This window comes from Coccinella septempunctata, chromosome 2 (assembly GCF_907165205.1).
Source record: "Coccinella septempunctata chromosome 2, icCocSept1.1, whole genome shotgun sequence".
NCBI lineage: Eukaryota > Metazoa > Arthropoda > Insecta > Coleoptera > Coccinellidae > Coccinella > Coccinella septempunctata.
In genome coordinates, this window is record NC_058190.1 from 34,315,693 (window position 1) to 34,331,623 (window position 15,931).

At 33.0% G+C, this 15,931-nt stretch overlaps 1 protein-coding gene across 3 annotated transcripts in view; it reads left to right on the top strand.

Moving 5' to 3' along the window:
• The first annotated feature begins 7,062 nt into the window (after positions 1-7,062).
• Positions 7,063-15,931, top strand: part of LOC123307343 (homeobox protein homothorax) — a 220,057-nt gene continuing 211,188 nt past the window's right edge. For 2 of the 3 annotated variants that reach the window (XM_044889606.1, XM_044889608.1), the window contains exons 1-2: positions 7,063-7,330; positions 9,916-9,984. In XM_044889606.1, coding sequence (XP_044745541.1) covers positions 9,964-9,984 — 21 coding nt within the window. In that variant the 5' untranslated portion in view covers positions 7,063-7,330; positions 9,916-9,963. The remainder of the gene's footprint in view (positions 7,331-9,915; positions 9,985-15,931) is intronic. The other variant, XM_044889607.1, reaches the window with a different exon arrangement.

A 15,931-nucleotide genomic window follows, 5' to 3' on the forward strand; every position in this document is an offset into this window, starting at 1 on the left:
CGAATGATTGAAAAACTATATTCCGAAATTTATTGCATTCGATAAAACCGTTTGTGGGACAGAACTGAAAAGGATATTCTTTTATGATTTTTCAACAGCCTGTATATTTTGAACCGAGTCGATTTGGAAAAAATCATAAGGAAAAAAGGGGCTTCTTTTGAATAAGGGAGATTCTTCGATGAAAATAAGTAGGGGTAGTTCCTATAAATTTTTTTCGAAATCGACCTTCCTTCCAAGATATACGGGGTTGGGATAAAGTTTGGCACCAAATTAATATCTTCAAAACAAAACAGGCGATATTTTTGAAATTTTGCAGCTGAGTGTAATGGACCACAATGGATCTGATGAGCATATTTTCATTAATGAGATACTTCCGGTTTAACCGGAAATGACAAAACTTTTTTTTATTTAAATGGGACACCCTGTATATTTCTGCAGATTCTGAATGTGCACCTTGTTTCGGATCTGTCCATATCGGGTTCCATGTAAAAATTATCTGTAAAAAGAAGAAATTCAGTCTTTTTGTACATTTGAGAAAAAATCCATTCAAATAAATAAATCGTTGTTATTTGTATCAATAGTGAGAAATAAAACGAAATACTTTGTATTAGATAACTCTTTCTGCTTTTCATGACGTATTTTTTATGAAAATCTATAAAAAGAAGAAATAATTACCGTCCGTTCCATTTTAAATATATTAATTTGGTGCCAAACTTTATCCCAACCCTTTTGGAAGGCGATGGCGAGTTGACAGTTTTTTATTTTTTTACGGGTTCTAAAAAACACTGAGTCATGAAGCTATACATAATATGAAGCTCTAAGTAGATGTTACTCACACAATTTTTTTAGATCTCATAACTTCATTATTAGGGGTTGAAAATAACAACCCCTTATGATTTCCCTTCGAAAATTGTTTTCATGGGATAGATTTTCAAAAAATAAAATTCTCTTATGGTTTCCCATTCAATTCTGGAGAAAAAAAGTATCTTGCAAAATTTCGATAGTGTCGGTTCTTTTCTCGGAATAAATGAAAACTTACAAGCAGTTCAGCTGAACAGATCACTGTTCATTCCATTTCATCGTATAAGTGTTCCACAGAATGATTACCTGCCGCTAAAATACATGTTGTTATTTTCAACACCTAATAATAATATTATGAGATCTAAAAAAAATGTGGGAATAGCATCTACTTAGTGCTTCATAATATGTATAGTTTTATGACCCAGTGTTTTCCAGAACCCGTAAAAATTAATTAAAAACTGTCAACTCGTCATCGCCTTCCAAAGGCTGTATCTTGGAAGGGAGATCGATTTCGAAAAAAATTTATAGGAACTACCCCTGCTTATTTTCATCGAGGAATCATCTCCCCAAGTTATTCGCATTTGTTTACAGACACCCTGTATATGTGTCGATTTATTACTAACACATATTCAAGGCAAAATCAGCATAAAAGTGAAATAATCACTAACTGTCGAGTCTCTGCAAGTGCTGCTTCTTACTAAATGGCCTTCTCCCCACCTGGGTAGATACCTACCAACCTAATAAAAATTAGAGTAGTAAGCCCGATGGTAATGGCGAAGATGCATCAAAGTTTATCGCGCAAAACTGGGCTTATCTTCAATTTAGTTTTAGAACAGCCGAAATTGAAATAATTCGAAGAGGCTGATGCATGGAAATGATAAAACATCTAATAAAATTGGCAGCCTCTTTGTTAAATATATACGTGTTTCAAAACATGAACTGTGATAACTACAGGAGTAATTTCATTTTTCAGTTCATCACTGCACAAAATGAGCCAGAAATTGCAGAGCGACCACTGCATTACTTTCCATGTCATCTGATTAATTTCCATGTCATCTTGCAATAAAAAAACATTTTTCTTTCATATGCTGTCGACTAGAAACCATAACATAAATGTAGCATTTCACTCTCGGTCACATAACCGAAAACATCAAACGATGAATTATTTCTTTTGTGATATGGACTGTTGCGGTTTCTGTTTCCCGGCGTAACTGTTCCGGATAGGATCGTTTCCGGTCTGTTCCGATCTTTTTCTGAACGCCGGTTCAGATCGACGATTTGACGCAGTCGATGTAAGGGAAGTAAAACCACCCCTAAGTTTCCTTTCTGCGGAACGAAATGAGCCTTGAAATAAATCGGGGAGTTTTCCCAACTATTCCTTGCGATATGTTTTATCGTCTCGGAGGCGAAACGAAATATCGATCGCGGAGTTTCTGATTAATTTTAAATTTATTTGCCGAACGGATTGCGAAGATATTGCAATGGCAGCCAGAATAATTGGCAACAATGTCAATATCGACGAAACTTACGGATATCTAATGTGTCAGACAATTTTTAATTTTTGTCTAATTTTTTTTCAATGTACCTATAATATACAGGGTGAGTCGGGAGGAACGGACCAAACTACATGTGTGTATTATACACGTAAAAATAATCTCAAAAAAACCATATGTTCTTATACGATTCTCATTTGTTTTTAGGATATTGCTAAGCTTATATCATATTTAACCAAAGCACACATATATACAATGGGTCTCTTCTCTAAGTTACAGGATGTTTAATTTGAGAATTTATGAATTATTTGTGTCCAGTAATTGGTGGAAATACATATGGGAAAAACTTAATATCAATTTACATCCCATAATGAACTCTTGGGAATTGGAGACCCTGTATCATGGCAACTATTTTCACCACTGCAAAAACCTACCATCGAAAGAAAATATAAGCTAAGCTTCAAAAACCAATATTCCAATTCTATAATATAGAAAACAAGACATAACCCTAAATGAGGCATCAACAGCGAAAAACTACTAGAATTAAAGGGCACACGACAGCGCAAGCTTGAATTGAAAATTTTTAACCAAAAAGTTATTTTGAGGATATGAAGCGAATTACCTACTAAGAAGAAATATTTAATAATAATGGGTAAAATTGTTATCTTTGGAATCCAGAGTTTCATCACACTCATAAAGTGTTATATAAATATTACACATAAAATTATAGCTTGTATTATAACAGGAATTCTGACAGATTCATTTGAATTTTTCTCCAAAAAAAATTGGGACACGTGCTTCACCGACAAAAACGTTGAAGACAATACAAAAAACTATGGCTGAATGCTGAATCACCATTGATGTATAGCTCAACATCGGAATAATTTATTCCAAAATACATATTATGTGAATATTTTGTATTCTAATTTCCTTCTTTGAAAAAGGAGCAGAATTAGAATGCAATAAACACAAAAATTATCAATGAGTTTTATTTTTTTATACTCAAAAACCGTACAGTAATGATCGAAATATTTTATAAATTATTGATAGCTGAGTCTTTTGAATATGAAATCAATTAACCAAAATATGTTACGGAAATCGAAAAAAAATATTTATTATCATTTTACCAGAACGATTTTAATCCAGTATCAACTTATTTTTGGGGAACCATCAGGATAATTATTCGCATTATTAATCAACAGTGATAATAATTAATTCTCTCTGGCTGCCGTAACCAAAATAAATCTCATTTCATATGAAAGTTTTGGTTATTTCTTGAACAGCTCAATGCCCTCAACTAAATTTCAAATTACTTATACTTATCTAATATATGGAACAAATTGCAGTAACCTGTCCATATAAACATAGGTACCTATTTGCAATAGGTATAATAAGTTTATCCTATGGCTTTCTTTTGACGTAATCTGAATATGTTGAAAAGCGCACAATGTAGTTGACTAATTTGCAATGAGGAATTTCCTAAATAAATAATTGGAGAATGGATATGTAGGCCAAGTAAGTAAACCTAATAAAAATGATGTCTGGAAATATAACTGAGTAATTTTATACCAAATTAGATTTGAATACGATGCGGGGATAGATACTTTCAAATACGGATATAATTGAATCATTTATTTCCAAATAATTATATTACCGATAACTTAATGAATAGTTTTAATTCCAACAAACTCATCGTACTTGAATCATTTGTTTTTTAGTATTTTTTTGGAGAACCGAAAATTCAGTTATTCCATAACGCCATAAGTAAAAGTACGATTTTTTCAAACTGAGGGAAGTGTATAGTTACCTACCTTAGGTACATTTATTATAATAATATGCTCGTTAACATCATTATCTTTCATTACTGAATACCTTTACTTTTATAAAGAATACTTTTAATAACTATTAATAAGTGCTTGTTATTATTTTTTATTATATAGGTACTTATACCTACTTATTATTGATTAACACAGAACAAATCTGTATTTCTATATCATTCTATTTATATTTTGAAGAAAATGTACCTCCTAAGCCCATCCAAACTATATTCAGGATCTATTCAATTTACGCATTGCTGGTTGCCGCGATAGACAATGGTATACAATATCTAGGTAAAGTAGGTACCTGCCTATGTAATGAACAACAATATCCAGAATATTCAATACATTGCATGGGCACACAAGGTATTGGTATTGTAGGAATATAATTATGTACCTATATACACATTTCCGGTAACATATAGCTATGTAAATGGTAGGTACACATGAAAATGCGTATAAAGTATATAACATAATTAATAGAATCATCTTGAATTCAATATGGAAGATATCAATAAATTCAAGGTCATGATACCTAAGTATCTGGTGTAAATACTTCAAACCAAAGATCTAATGGTGGGTTTATGTAGAGTTCCTGAGAAATAACACCTAAGAAAGGAATAATCTCATCGGCAAATAAGTATAATCGACGGCTGCAAATTACCTAGATTTGTTTCTTTTTTTGAACGTAATTTTTAGGATCTTTTCCTATAAAGTTCACGATAAAATTTGTCTTTCAAGGGACATAATATTTGTATATGCTTTTTATAAGTTAGGGTAGATTTTGATGCATCCGAATCAGACATGAGACTTAGTTGCGGAATATACATTTTTCACTTCAAATAACGTTGATCGAAATCAAAATGCTTTCAGGAGAACCTTTTATTCATTTTGCAATCATTTCTAATGAGTGAATTAAACAGAATTAATCTCGAAAGTCTTATTCATGAATATCTCCCAAAGAGAAAAAAAAATTGAGCATTTCTTTATTTATCAGAAAATGATGATACATAGCCAAAATATATTCCTGAGCAGAAAATATTGAATGCTCTCTTACATAATATGTATAATTTAATACCCGAACCATATACATTTTCATCAGCTATAAAATATTTTGAATTAGCGAAACACTCATCTCTATACCTACGTTCAGTGGAATCTTTCTTAAGAAGTTTTTATTCATAATAAATGAAAAAACTGAAAAATCATCGAAATGGAAGAATAAACATCAAGAACCCCTGGAGATTTTCACTGTCTAATACGTCCCATATCCAATCGATTGATCTGTAAGGACGGAGAATCAAGAAAAAGAGAGAGATGAGTAGGATATCTATTCTTCCAGAAAAATCGATTAAATATATGAGTTCAATTTAGCTTGGTTGACTAGTAAAACTTCTCGTAACACTCCAATAATAACAGGTCTTGTTTTTTTGATTAAACTTTTAAATAGTGAAAAATTAAGGAAGTGAATATACCATACTAGAGATAAGTTCGTATATAAGGTACCTATGTAAATACGAATAGATACCTAACCCCTATAATTGAACATGTGATACTCAAATTTATTTTGAATACTCTGAAATCATGATATTATCAATATGGCATGTTTAAGAGTTATTTTCCTTTGTGTCAAATTCACAAATGTTCCTTTCGAAAAATTTCAATCTTCTTTCTAAAATCGCGAAAAATTTTTCGAATCATCATCACCTATTTTCATCTGGTGAAATGTGTTACATGAAGTTTCATTGATTTTATTTTCATTACGATCCGAAAGATCATTTCATAGGTTGTGTTTGAGCAATAATTTCAAATTGTCCAAGACTTAATAATCCTCAATGTGATTAAAATTTTCATCTCCAAATTTTGTTCGGAAAATTTCTAATTGAAATATTCCAAACTTCTTAATTATTGGCATGGAAGTTGACAGTTGATGGTACAAATTATATACGGATAAAAAAATATAGAAAACTAGAAAAGCGTTGTTCTCAAAAGTGCATTTACTGATTACTCATAACTTCATTCGTACTTTTAGAGTAGATAATTGATATCAATTATCTTGAAAGGATCAAACAATGGCATAGAATGATTTTCTGTAAATTGAAAAAATTAAATATGGTGGTATAGATTTCAAAAACTATCGAATCTCAATGAAGAAATGTAAATGTAAATGTCAATATGTATATAACTGTTCAGGAATATTTCTTGAAATCGAAAGGTCCTTCAGATTTTATCAGTTTATTCAGATGAAGAATTTAGGATTATAAAAGGAAATCTTAATAGTAGGTTTTTCTTTATAGTTGTCGATAATAATCTCAACAAAGTGGAATTCTAAAGAATTATATTATATTCGAAGAATACTGCCTTTTAGGTATATAAGTATAAAGGTAAGTAACAAAATTCTCATTCTGAATCAAAACTCAATAATCACTGAAAGCTGAAATAATTCATAATATTTGGCGCCGAATATCGACCAATGATCGTTATGAATAAAAGTTATCAAATTCTGTTGAAAGACACGAATAAACATCCAAGTCCTGAGCCAAAGAAATTCCATTCTGCCTCAATCAATAAATTCAGTGTGATACCTATTCCACGAAATTCCCACCTAATCGATTGTGGTTTCTACGACTTTTGCAGATCCGCATTAGTTAAAATTTCATATATGCATTTCGTCTTATGTTTTATTGCCGTCCAAAAATCATATGGTATCGTTTAATGAACCCAAGATTCATATGTGGAAAAAAGCTACATGAACAAGGAGAGAACTTGGAAGAGGCTAAGCTCAGGCGCTTTACGGACAAGACGAAAAGGAGCTTGGTACGCCGAAATGCCCCGCTTTTCCGAGAGAGCGCGCGCGTGTTGTTAGCCGGCCGCCATTGGTAGATAGGCGGGGCCTGCTCAGACAGATCATTCATTTCAGCCCCACTCTTTCCCCGCCGCACAGAGTGATTGACAGTTGGCAGACGACTGCGGACCGCGCAGGATCTCCGCACGCGCTACGGACAGGTAGGACGTAAAGGACTACACACGACAGCTTTTTCAACGATCGCAATAACCCTATGCACGCGTCGGCGAGGGCCTTATACAGCGAAACACGCGGGGCATCAGCCTAACGCAGTGTTAAGTGCAGTGACAGTGACCAGTGTAGTGCAAAACGGTGACTAAAAAAGTGATTTTACTCTGGTTTCGTGAAGGGTGCAGTACATGGCTCAGCCACGGGTACGCTATCCACTACAGAACGACAACACGTCAGTCCACACCATCTACACGCCACTGTTTTGACGTATCAAGCCGTTTGTTATCCGTTGTATTCGAAAATCCACGTCCTAACCTCAAAAGGGAAATTCCCGCGCTCCAAACCAACACCGAAAACAACATCGTGAATTCCGGCTTATAAGCGTGCCAAATAAAACGACCGGCTTTTAGGACAAGCCAAATCCTGTAGGATATCAACAATCCGTCACACGTCAATGTTAAAAGACAGCCGTCAATCAGCGAAGAAGCACCACAATATCATAAATTACCTCCGTCGTTCATAAACAAATATCCGCCTTGGTCGAGCGTCGATCAAGGTGTCAATCTGTCTCTTTTCGATTGGTAAATTGTTTACTGTCATTGTTGCATTTCGCTTAATCTCATTAATCAAAATGTCAGATTCGCTCCGACACTGAACTTGACCCGTCTCTGGATCGTCCGGTATATCGACTTACCATCCATCGGTTAAGCTGTTGGGATTTTGGAAAATGATGACCTCCGGGCTAACTTTTATGGTTATATTGCTGCTTTAAAATCGTTTACTGACTTGTTCTCCTGATTTTTCCCGTGGAGTCAAGTGGAAGATCGTAAATCATAATTCCGAGACCATAGTCAATGCTTTTACGGACTCATAAAAACGTGCAGCCTAATAGTTAAGTACTGTATTTGCCATCCTTGAAATTCCTTAGGATTGCTCATAATCTGAATAATTCCTCCTAACGGTCTTCCACAGTTGGAGCTGAATCGATCTTTTCGAATATTCAGCAACGTTTTGTTGAATGTAATCCTAATCCTACTTTAACTTTCCGAGAAATTCCTGGAATCGAAAATATTGAAATCTTGTAAAAGCCTTCGTTTAAAGACCAAGCTTAGAGATTTGTCGTTCTCAAATTACAATGTTCGATATCCACATCTGATCCCGAACCGCTTTCAAATTCTACCCGTACCCGTAATTAACCATCAGCTTTCAACGAAGTCCCTTAATTTCTCTTAAATCCAATGAATAGACACTTTGGTCCAAGTTAGATATCTTCGCCTGATTACACAGTATGAAACGTCTACCGAAACGACCAGTCATCGTGATTCTGAAATATCCAAAGGAAGAATGCCAAGAATGGAATGTAGTTTTGTAGCAAGTCTCTCTCTTCATTAACCAGAGCTCAAGCCGTCGGTGAAGCTACACGTTTTAGTTGGACAGCACCAGACTTATTATAAACGAATACAAGAAACTTTATATCTTTCGGATTTATCGCTGTAAAACGGAGTTGTTGCTTGAATTTTAATCAAGAGTGTAACCGCGTAACTTTTCGTAGATTGACCATCAATATGGATGAAGCTTCGTTGTACCGAGGTCGTCGGTTCCTTTTTTTTTTTGGGCGATCTAAAAATATTAAATGCTTTGGTACATATTCAATCCGTCGGAATACTTGGACCATGATGTTGGCCTCTGTTAATGATTTAAATAATGAGGATTTATTGGAAATGCCCTTGCTTCCACGATTATCCTGTCCAAGTGTCACTTCATCCACATAGTAAATACGGGAGACAACGGTGTCATTATTCTAAGATTAGACCAGTCGTATAATAAGTCATTCAGAGCGTTCTTGAGGCCATAAAAGATTTTATAGCTACAGTTTTACTAACAGGTCCTCACTTATGCTAGGAGCTCGAATCTGATAAGACTGGGATGGGTAGGAAAGCCAGTGTATTCATGAAGAAAACGCTTTTTTGCAAGTACGAATGAAAATGTGAAATTACAATTTGTATCCGTTGAATATTTATAAAATTTGTTTGAGACCGACGGAACTGATACGGGACCCTTTATGGCTTGTATGCGTGTTCCAAAATAGAGGGAAATTATAAGGTCGAAACATGGAGTTGTTCAACTATTGGACCTCGTGCGTCGGCTATCAATTTTGGTAATCGTGTCGGATTTGAATAAGGAATAGGTTAGATGGTTCCAGCCGCACGCCCCGTATTCAAATGCGAGAACAACGAAAATAAAGGATAAGAAAACAGGGTATACCTAATAATTTCGTAGATTGAAATACCATTTATCCAACATCGACCAATAAAATTACGGCGGCTTTAATGCCGGCTGAGCAATTTAGTGAATACCCCGAGGTTAGCATGGGCATCATTGGACATGAATAATTTCCATGTTTAGAGCCAAGATGAGGATTTTTCGAATACAACAGGTTTTGAAACCATTTTGCGACGGTGTAGATTGGTCCGACTCTAAAGTACGATTGGAAACTAGGAAACATCAATTAAAAGCAGTCGGATTACCTAGAAATATAAACTATTTTCTCATTAATTCCATATTGAAAGCCTGGTTACCTATTTGATACCCCATTCAACTGGGAGTTAGAAATTGATGTCTTGGACGCGCTGTTTACGCCAACAGCTTTACGACTGCTGTAAAATCTTTATGCGGTACTTCCCCGTAAGTGCCAGTGTCAAAATGTGGTGTGTGGTTTGGTTTTAGCGACGTGATGTGGTTCGAATCTGGATGTAACCTCAAGTATACTATAAGGATCCTTTTTTAGGTGTAATTAATATTAAACTACCGACTATAAAGACTGAACAAAATCATCATGGACGTTCTTCAGAAAAATGTAAATATAAAACTTTTTTCAAGATTTTTATGAATATATGTGCGATTGCGTTTATTTTGGTTATGCATGAAGTCGTTTCAATCACGTTTAGTGTTCGTTCCATACTTAAGTTCATTTTAGAAAAATAACAGTTCACTACCAAAATAGGCAGGAATTGAATTCTTTATATTACAAGTAATGTTAAGGGAAAATAAACATCGACTTCCATTTTTAATGTCTGAATTCTATGATTGAACTTGCCGTCGGAAACATCACTCAGTCACCTCCTGTTAATCTTATTTTATTTTGTACAATAATTTCTTCATTTCTGATTGCGTTGAAGCTAGACATTTTTTATTTTTTACCACAATATATTTTAGATTTATGAAATTTTATGTGTGGAATCTGAATTTTTCTGCGCATCCATGATTTCCTGAATTTCATATTCCATGGTAAATACGTCAGGAGATAACAAATAATTAGGGACAATTAAACAGCAATAAATGTTACATAAATTTGCGCTCTAAGTTCTGACATCTGTCCCCCTTCGTTAATCTAGCCGTCAATTTTAAAAACAATATGCATTGAAATTTATTGAATTGTGCAGGTCGGCGGAGCGCCCGTTGAAATGTAGTGAAAACTGTATTTTAATGGACTGTCTAGAATTGACAAGTGGGAAAAATGATTATTTGATCATATTTTTAAAATTCTCGGAAAGTGTGTATGGCCGAATTTAAAACGTCATCCATGTAGGAGAAATGAATGGGGAATTATTAATATTGCCGTCACATTACTCCGAATGATTAATTCGATGATATAAATTATTATCAAAATGATTGTCGCTTATATTTAAGACACTTATGGCACCTTCTGAATATAAATGACTGGTATAGTGTTCATTGAAAGATTTATTGGGTAGAATGGAGTAATGTTCACCAAAAAGTGTCAGAGTTCCGTATAATTAACGATTTCAATAATAACTCATTTTATTTGATTTTTATTGGTATTCACTCATGTTGGAGTAGCTGTTATAATTTCAAGTTTCTCCCGGCATACAATTTGGAATAATTCAGAGTAGATTTCAAACATTTATATTTTTGTATTTTGGAATTAATATTTTATTGAATTTAGGAAGAAGGATAATAAAATTCCAAATTATTGAGCAGAAATTGAAAATATCGAGAAGATATCGTTTTATTCGATTTTTATTGGTATTAATTCAGGAAAAAGGCTCATTCTGTTAGATTAGCTGTTTCCAATTAAAAATTATTTTATTATATTTATTCATTAATGAATAAGGCTCATTCTGTTGGACTATAAGTTATAATTTCAAGTTTCTTATGCATAAAATTGAAATAATTCAGAGTTGAATATAAAAATTTATATTTTTGTGTCTCGAAATTGATTTTACGGGATTGACTAAAAAAGACAATAAAATTCCAAATTTTCTGGGGGAAATTAAAAAGTTTAAACGTATACGTTCTTTTCTGCGACAGAGCCGCTGACAAGCCTACGGAACCCTAAAAACAGTCAGTCATTTGCTCGGTTATATTTTCAAGTGGATGAATTGATTCAGGACGGTTGTATAAAGATTTCTCGGAACTTTTTACCGATGTTAAATAATTTGAAATTCATCCAGTTCATTTCATCTTCCGACGGTCGTTGGTATAATAATTCTAGAGCATCTTCATCTTTGGGTATTTCAAGTTTTTATCAAGTCCGTAGCAGCCAACTTCGCATTCACTCAAACGGCTCAGATTGCCACTTTGGTGCATTGCTTCGGAGCGGGTCTTGATTTCTCCATATTTCTTTGATCGCCTTCATCGTCCGAATATACCTGCGGCGTTTTGCCGTCATTCAGTTGTGAATAACTTGTTCATCCCTGCTTTTGATCCGTCTATTTCTCCTCTCATTGTTCAAATTCATTTTTTTCGATTTTTGTCCATCCGAAATTGACACAATGGGACTTTTTATTATCGGTTTACATCATAAAAATAATATGAAGGATTCTGGAAAACTTGCAAAAAAGAATGAAAAATAATAACAATTATTCCTTAATTTTTTTAACTTAAGTATATGAGGTTTTTTATTCAGTTATTGATTTTTTTCTTCGCAAAATAAATGAATTCAATATCTTCCAACATATACTTTTTTTTTCACTTCTCAAAATCTTTTCGGAAAATGTATATAAATCATTAGATATACTATTGGCTGTTGTTAAAATATTTATAAAATTATGTTCGGTCAATTAAACATTTTTAGTTTCACAATAATAATAATTTAAGGTGTTTTTTTCGAATTTGAAAAAAATATTCGTGAATTATGCGACTCTATTAACAAATTACATATATAACAAAACTTAGTGACGAAAATAAGTGTTCTGTATTTTATTGAATTTTTAACTGAGCATGCAAATCTCTGCAAATTCTCCATCACCATCTGAGAAATTTCACAAATCGTAATATCCATTTTTGTTGAATATTTTTCAAATGGTATTTTAAGAGGAAATATTCTGATCTCAAATATTAATTGTCAGAATATATATAATAATATGTAGTCTTATTATTGCTGCAGAATATATTTCGTCCAATATTACACTTTTTGTTTCATGAATAATTTTTCACTGGATTCCAATTTTTGTTTTCTTTTAAGATTTGAATCTTATTATCTGCATTATTATTTATTGGCGATTTATGCTATCAATTTATTTCGTTTTTTCTAATTTTACCTACGAAGTTATTTCTAACTGAGTACCATTTTTTTTTCAACTGTTTTTTTAGGCGTTTTTCATAAAAATGAAAAAAAAAACAGTCTGATACTAATGACAACTTTTTCAATCCAGTTCTACTATAAGAATAACGATCCGTTAGTATTTACCCCTAAAAATGTTTGGGCTCTTTAGGCGATCTTTTACCGCTACATTGGGAAAAGTTCCAACACGTACTGTCTCTTTTTTACTATTCCATCGAATAATAAGCCGACTTGTTCTTGTTCTCGAGGTAGCAAACTTCTCAAACTACCAAAAACAAGTAATTTTATTTTATGCGTTTTCTATTCAAATATCCCTATGTATCGAACATGAAATGGACTTGGTACTGATAAAGCGTAGTTTGTCGCATCGGGTAGGGTGCGCAAGATTAATAGCCCCAGTCTGATTGGCCTTCAAAAAAGTCAATACCACCCTCCAAGGTGATTTATACCCCTAAATATTTGGTTCGTTTCGAAGCAGACCGAAATTTCAACAATCCTAGAGAAGTAATCGGGCAAAAATTCGCATTCAAGTTGTCGACGTATGAGTTGAAGGCTCATGTCGTTATTTATGTTCTTTTTTATTGACATTGATTTGTTAGGAATTTATTTTATTTTTTTTTCTTACTTCAGGAGTTGCTTGATATTTTGTGGGATAGAAAATGTATTATTTTTTGTTAATTTCTTCTGGATAACACTGTGCGGTCATGATTGAATAATGCTGAAAGATAAAACATTTATTATTGAATTATATCTGCTTTATTGAGATTTGTTAGTACTTCAATAAAAAAGTATTTAAAAATTTCAAAAATCGTCGAAATATCGAATTGATATCAAAATGTTTGGTATAATCTCGTATGATATAGAACAATAAATTTCACTTCATATGTTGGGACAAGAAAAACATTTTGAGTAATAATATCTCCTATGATTCACATCTAACATCTGAAACATATGAACGGTGGTGACAAATGCTGGCAATATTTGAGAATCGGTGATAATAAAAAAGGATATTGTTTACTTTAACCGTGGCATAATATTTTGGTATTGATGTATTCTAATTAGAATGGAAATACTTCGAAAAATATTCCAATGATAATGTAGACATAATCATTGGAATATGAATATCATAAGTATATGTTGACTCAGTATTTCATTCCTGAAAATCGAAAGAGAAAGTAAATGAGTCATTATATGTAACTGATGTTGTCAAAAGTTATTTTTTTAAATATTTCTATAATTTTTATATCGACATTGATGTCTCTGTAGTTACAGTCTTTTCTCATAGACATTATTTTGGTTCAGAATTGATTGAATTGTCGTCTACTTCGTAAACGTCAATAAGAATCTTTAAGAATGAATGTTTTTCAGTATATCTAAATTTGTTGAGAAAGAAAGTTCTATGTATGAAGATACTTGATGCGATTCTTGATTTAGAGCCTTTAATTCAGGTAAAAATCTGTGAGAACTCTGCACACGCCTTGAGAATTCCTTTTATGCGAATAGTACCTCCTCAAATAGGTCGAAAACAAAATTTTTCTGCCTTAAAAGTCGGGGCTATAGAAAAAATGCAAATTCGTTGTTCCTTTCCCCAAGGATTGTCATGTGAAAATGAAAGTTGAATGAAATGTGTTCAAGAATCTTGACTTATGGATGTCTAGACACCGCCACCTACCAATTTTCACACCCAGTCCCCCTAAAAATTCGGAACGAAACAGATGACGAAGGGACGTTGGGATACATTTTCAATCAGCAGATGCCACACAACCCACCAAGCAAAACTACGAGCCCATGAATAGAGAGGAATGTCAAAACCCCCGAAAATAATATCCACCCCAGCGGGAGTCTGAATACGCCATGAGTCTGGTTTAAAACCGAAATCCTTGATTAAAAATATCGTGTTACCAAAGACGGAGTAAGAATACGAAACAAACAAAAAAACGTGGCTTCTAATCTACGTATAGATTTCGAAACCGAACGTATTTTACAGTTTATTGGGTAGTTATCCGGTTCTAAATTAAAAGTTGAGCGATTTATTAAGATTTCATTCTATTCTTACGTTATCGGAAATCCGTATAAGTAGGGAATAAAAAAGAAATAAAAATTTGTTATTGTTTCTGTTCAGCAATACTTAATTGCTTTATTAACTGCCGGAGACGGTTGTAACTTTTATAAATTTAACGATTACTTTAGAGTCGTCATTTCTTTGTTTTCGATATTGTTCATTGAGTTCCTCCATTGATTGGTTCATCATTCCTGGAAGAAAATTTCATTCCTATCTTGAATTTATTTATCGTAATTATTATTATCGTTTAAAGGCGCATCAATGGTCAGTTCCGCTAGAATTTATATCTCTTCAAAAGGAAGTAACTATGCAATGTTTATTAGCGAAAGCACAATATACTTCGATTTATTACCAACATAATATTAGCGATAACGTCTATATATGTGGTTTTATTGAAATTTTCATAACATACGGCATACGGCTAGGACCGAACTAAAGTTATTACCTCGCTTTTATTCATTTATAATTACCTAGAACTACACTGGCGCAATTCATGAAAAAAGGTGTATAGACTGTTTTTATTCCCAAGGAGACTTGAAAATTGAATTGAGTACTTATCACTTATCTCAACTATCATTATCAATGAAATTTTAAAAATGTTGAATATTCCTTGTTTTTGCAGAAAATTTCTCTAATTAATCTAAACTTTTTTTGTGTTTTTTTTCTATTTCTATTTTGATATAACGTAATTGCCGAAGGATTCAGTGACGATTCTTGTGAATTTTTCCTATTTAAAACAATTAGTAAACGTGTGTTCCGTGATTCTACTATTACCTACTTGCCGAGTACCTAATCTACTGGAGTACTTTTTGTAGTAGTACTGGGGCCTGTTGCAATATGTTCCTGATAACATCAAGTGGTTAATGAAGTAAAGTTCTCTTTATCATATAATTGAAGGTCCCCACTTTTTTTTTAACTCGTATCACTCAATACCAATTTTCGCAAATTATTGTTTATTGTTTCTGATAATGAAGTGGGGAAAAAACGTTAAAAGATTGAACTAATCGAATTCTTTGCGAAGTCCTCCAAATAATGTAAAAATATAGAAACTCAGAGATTAATGTATATAAAAAATGCTGAAGATTGTATACAAAAGTTATTATTTCCAAATTTTCTAAATAAGTACCTATTTTCTTAATGGCTCCGCTATTGCAT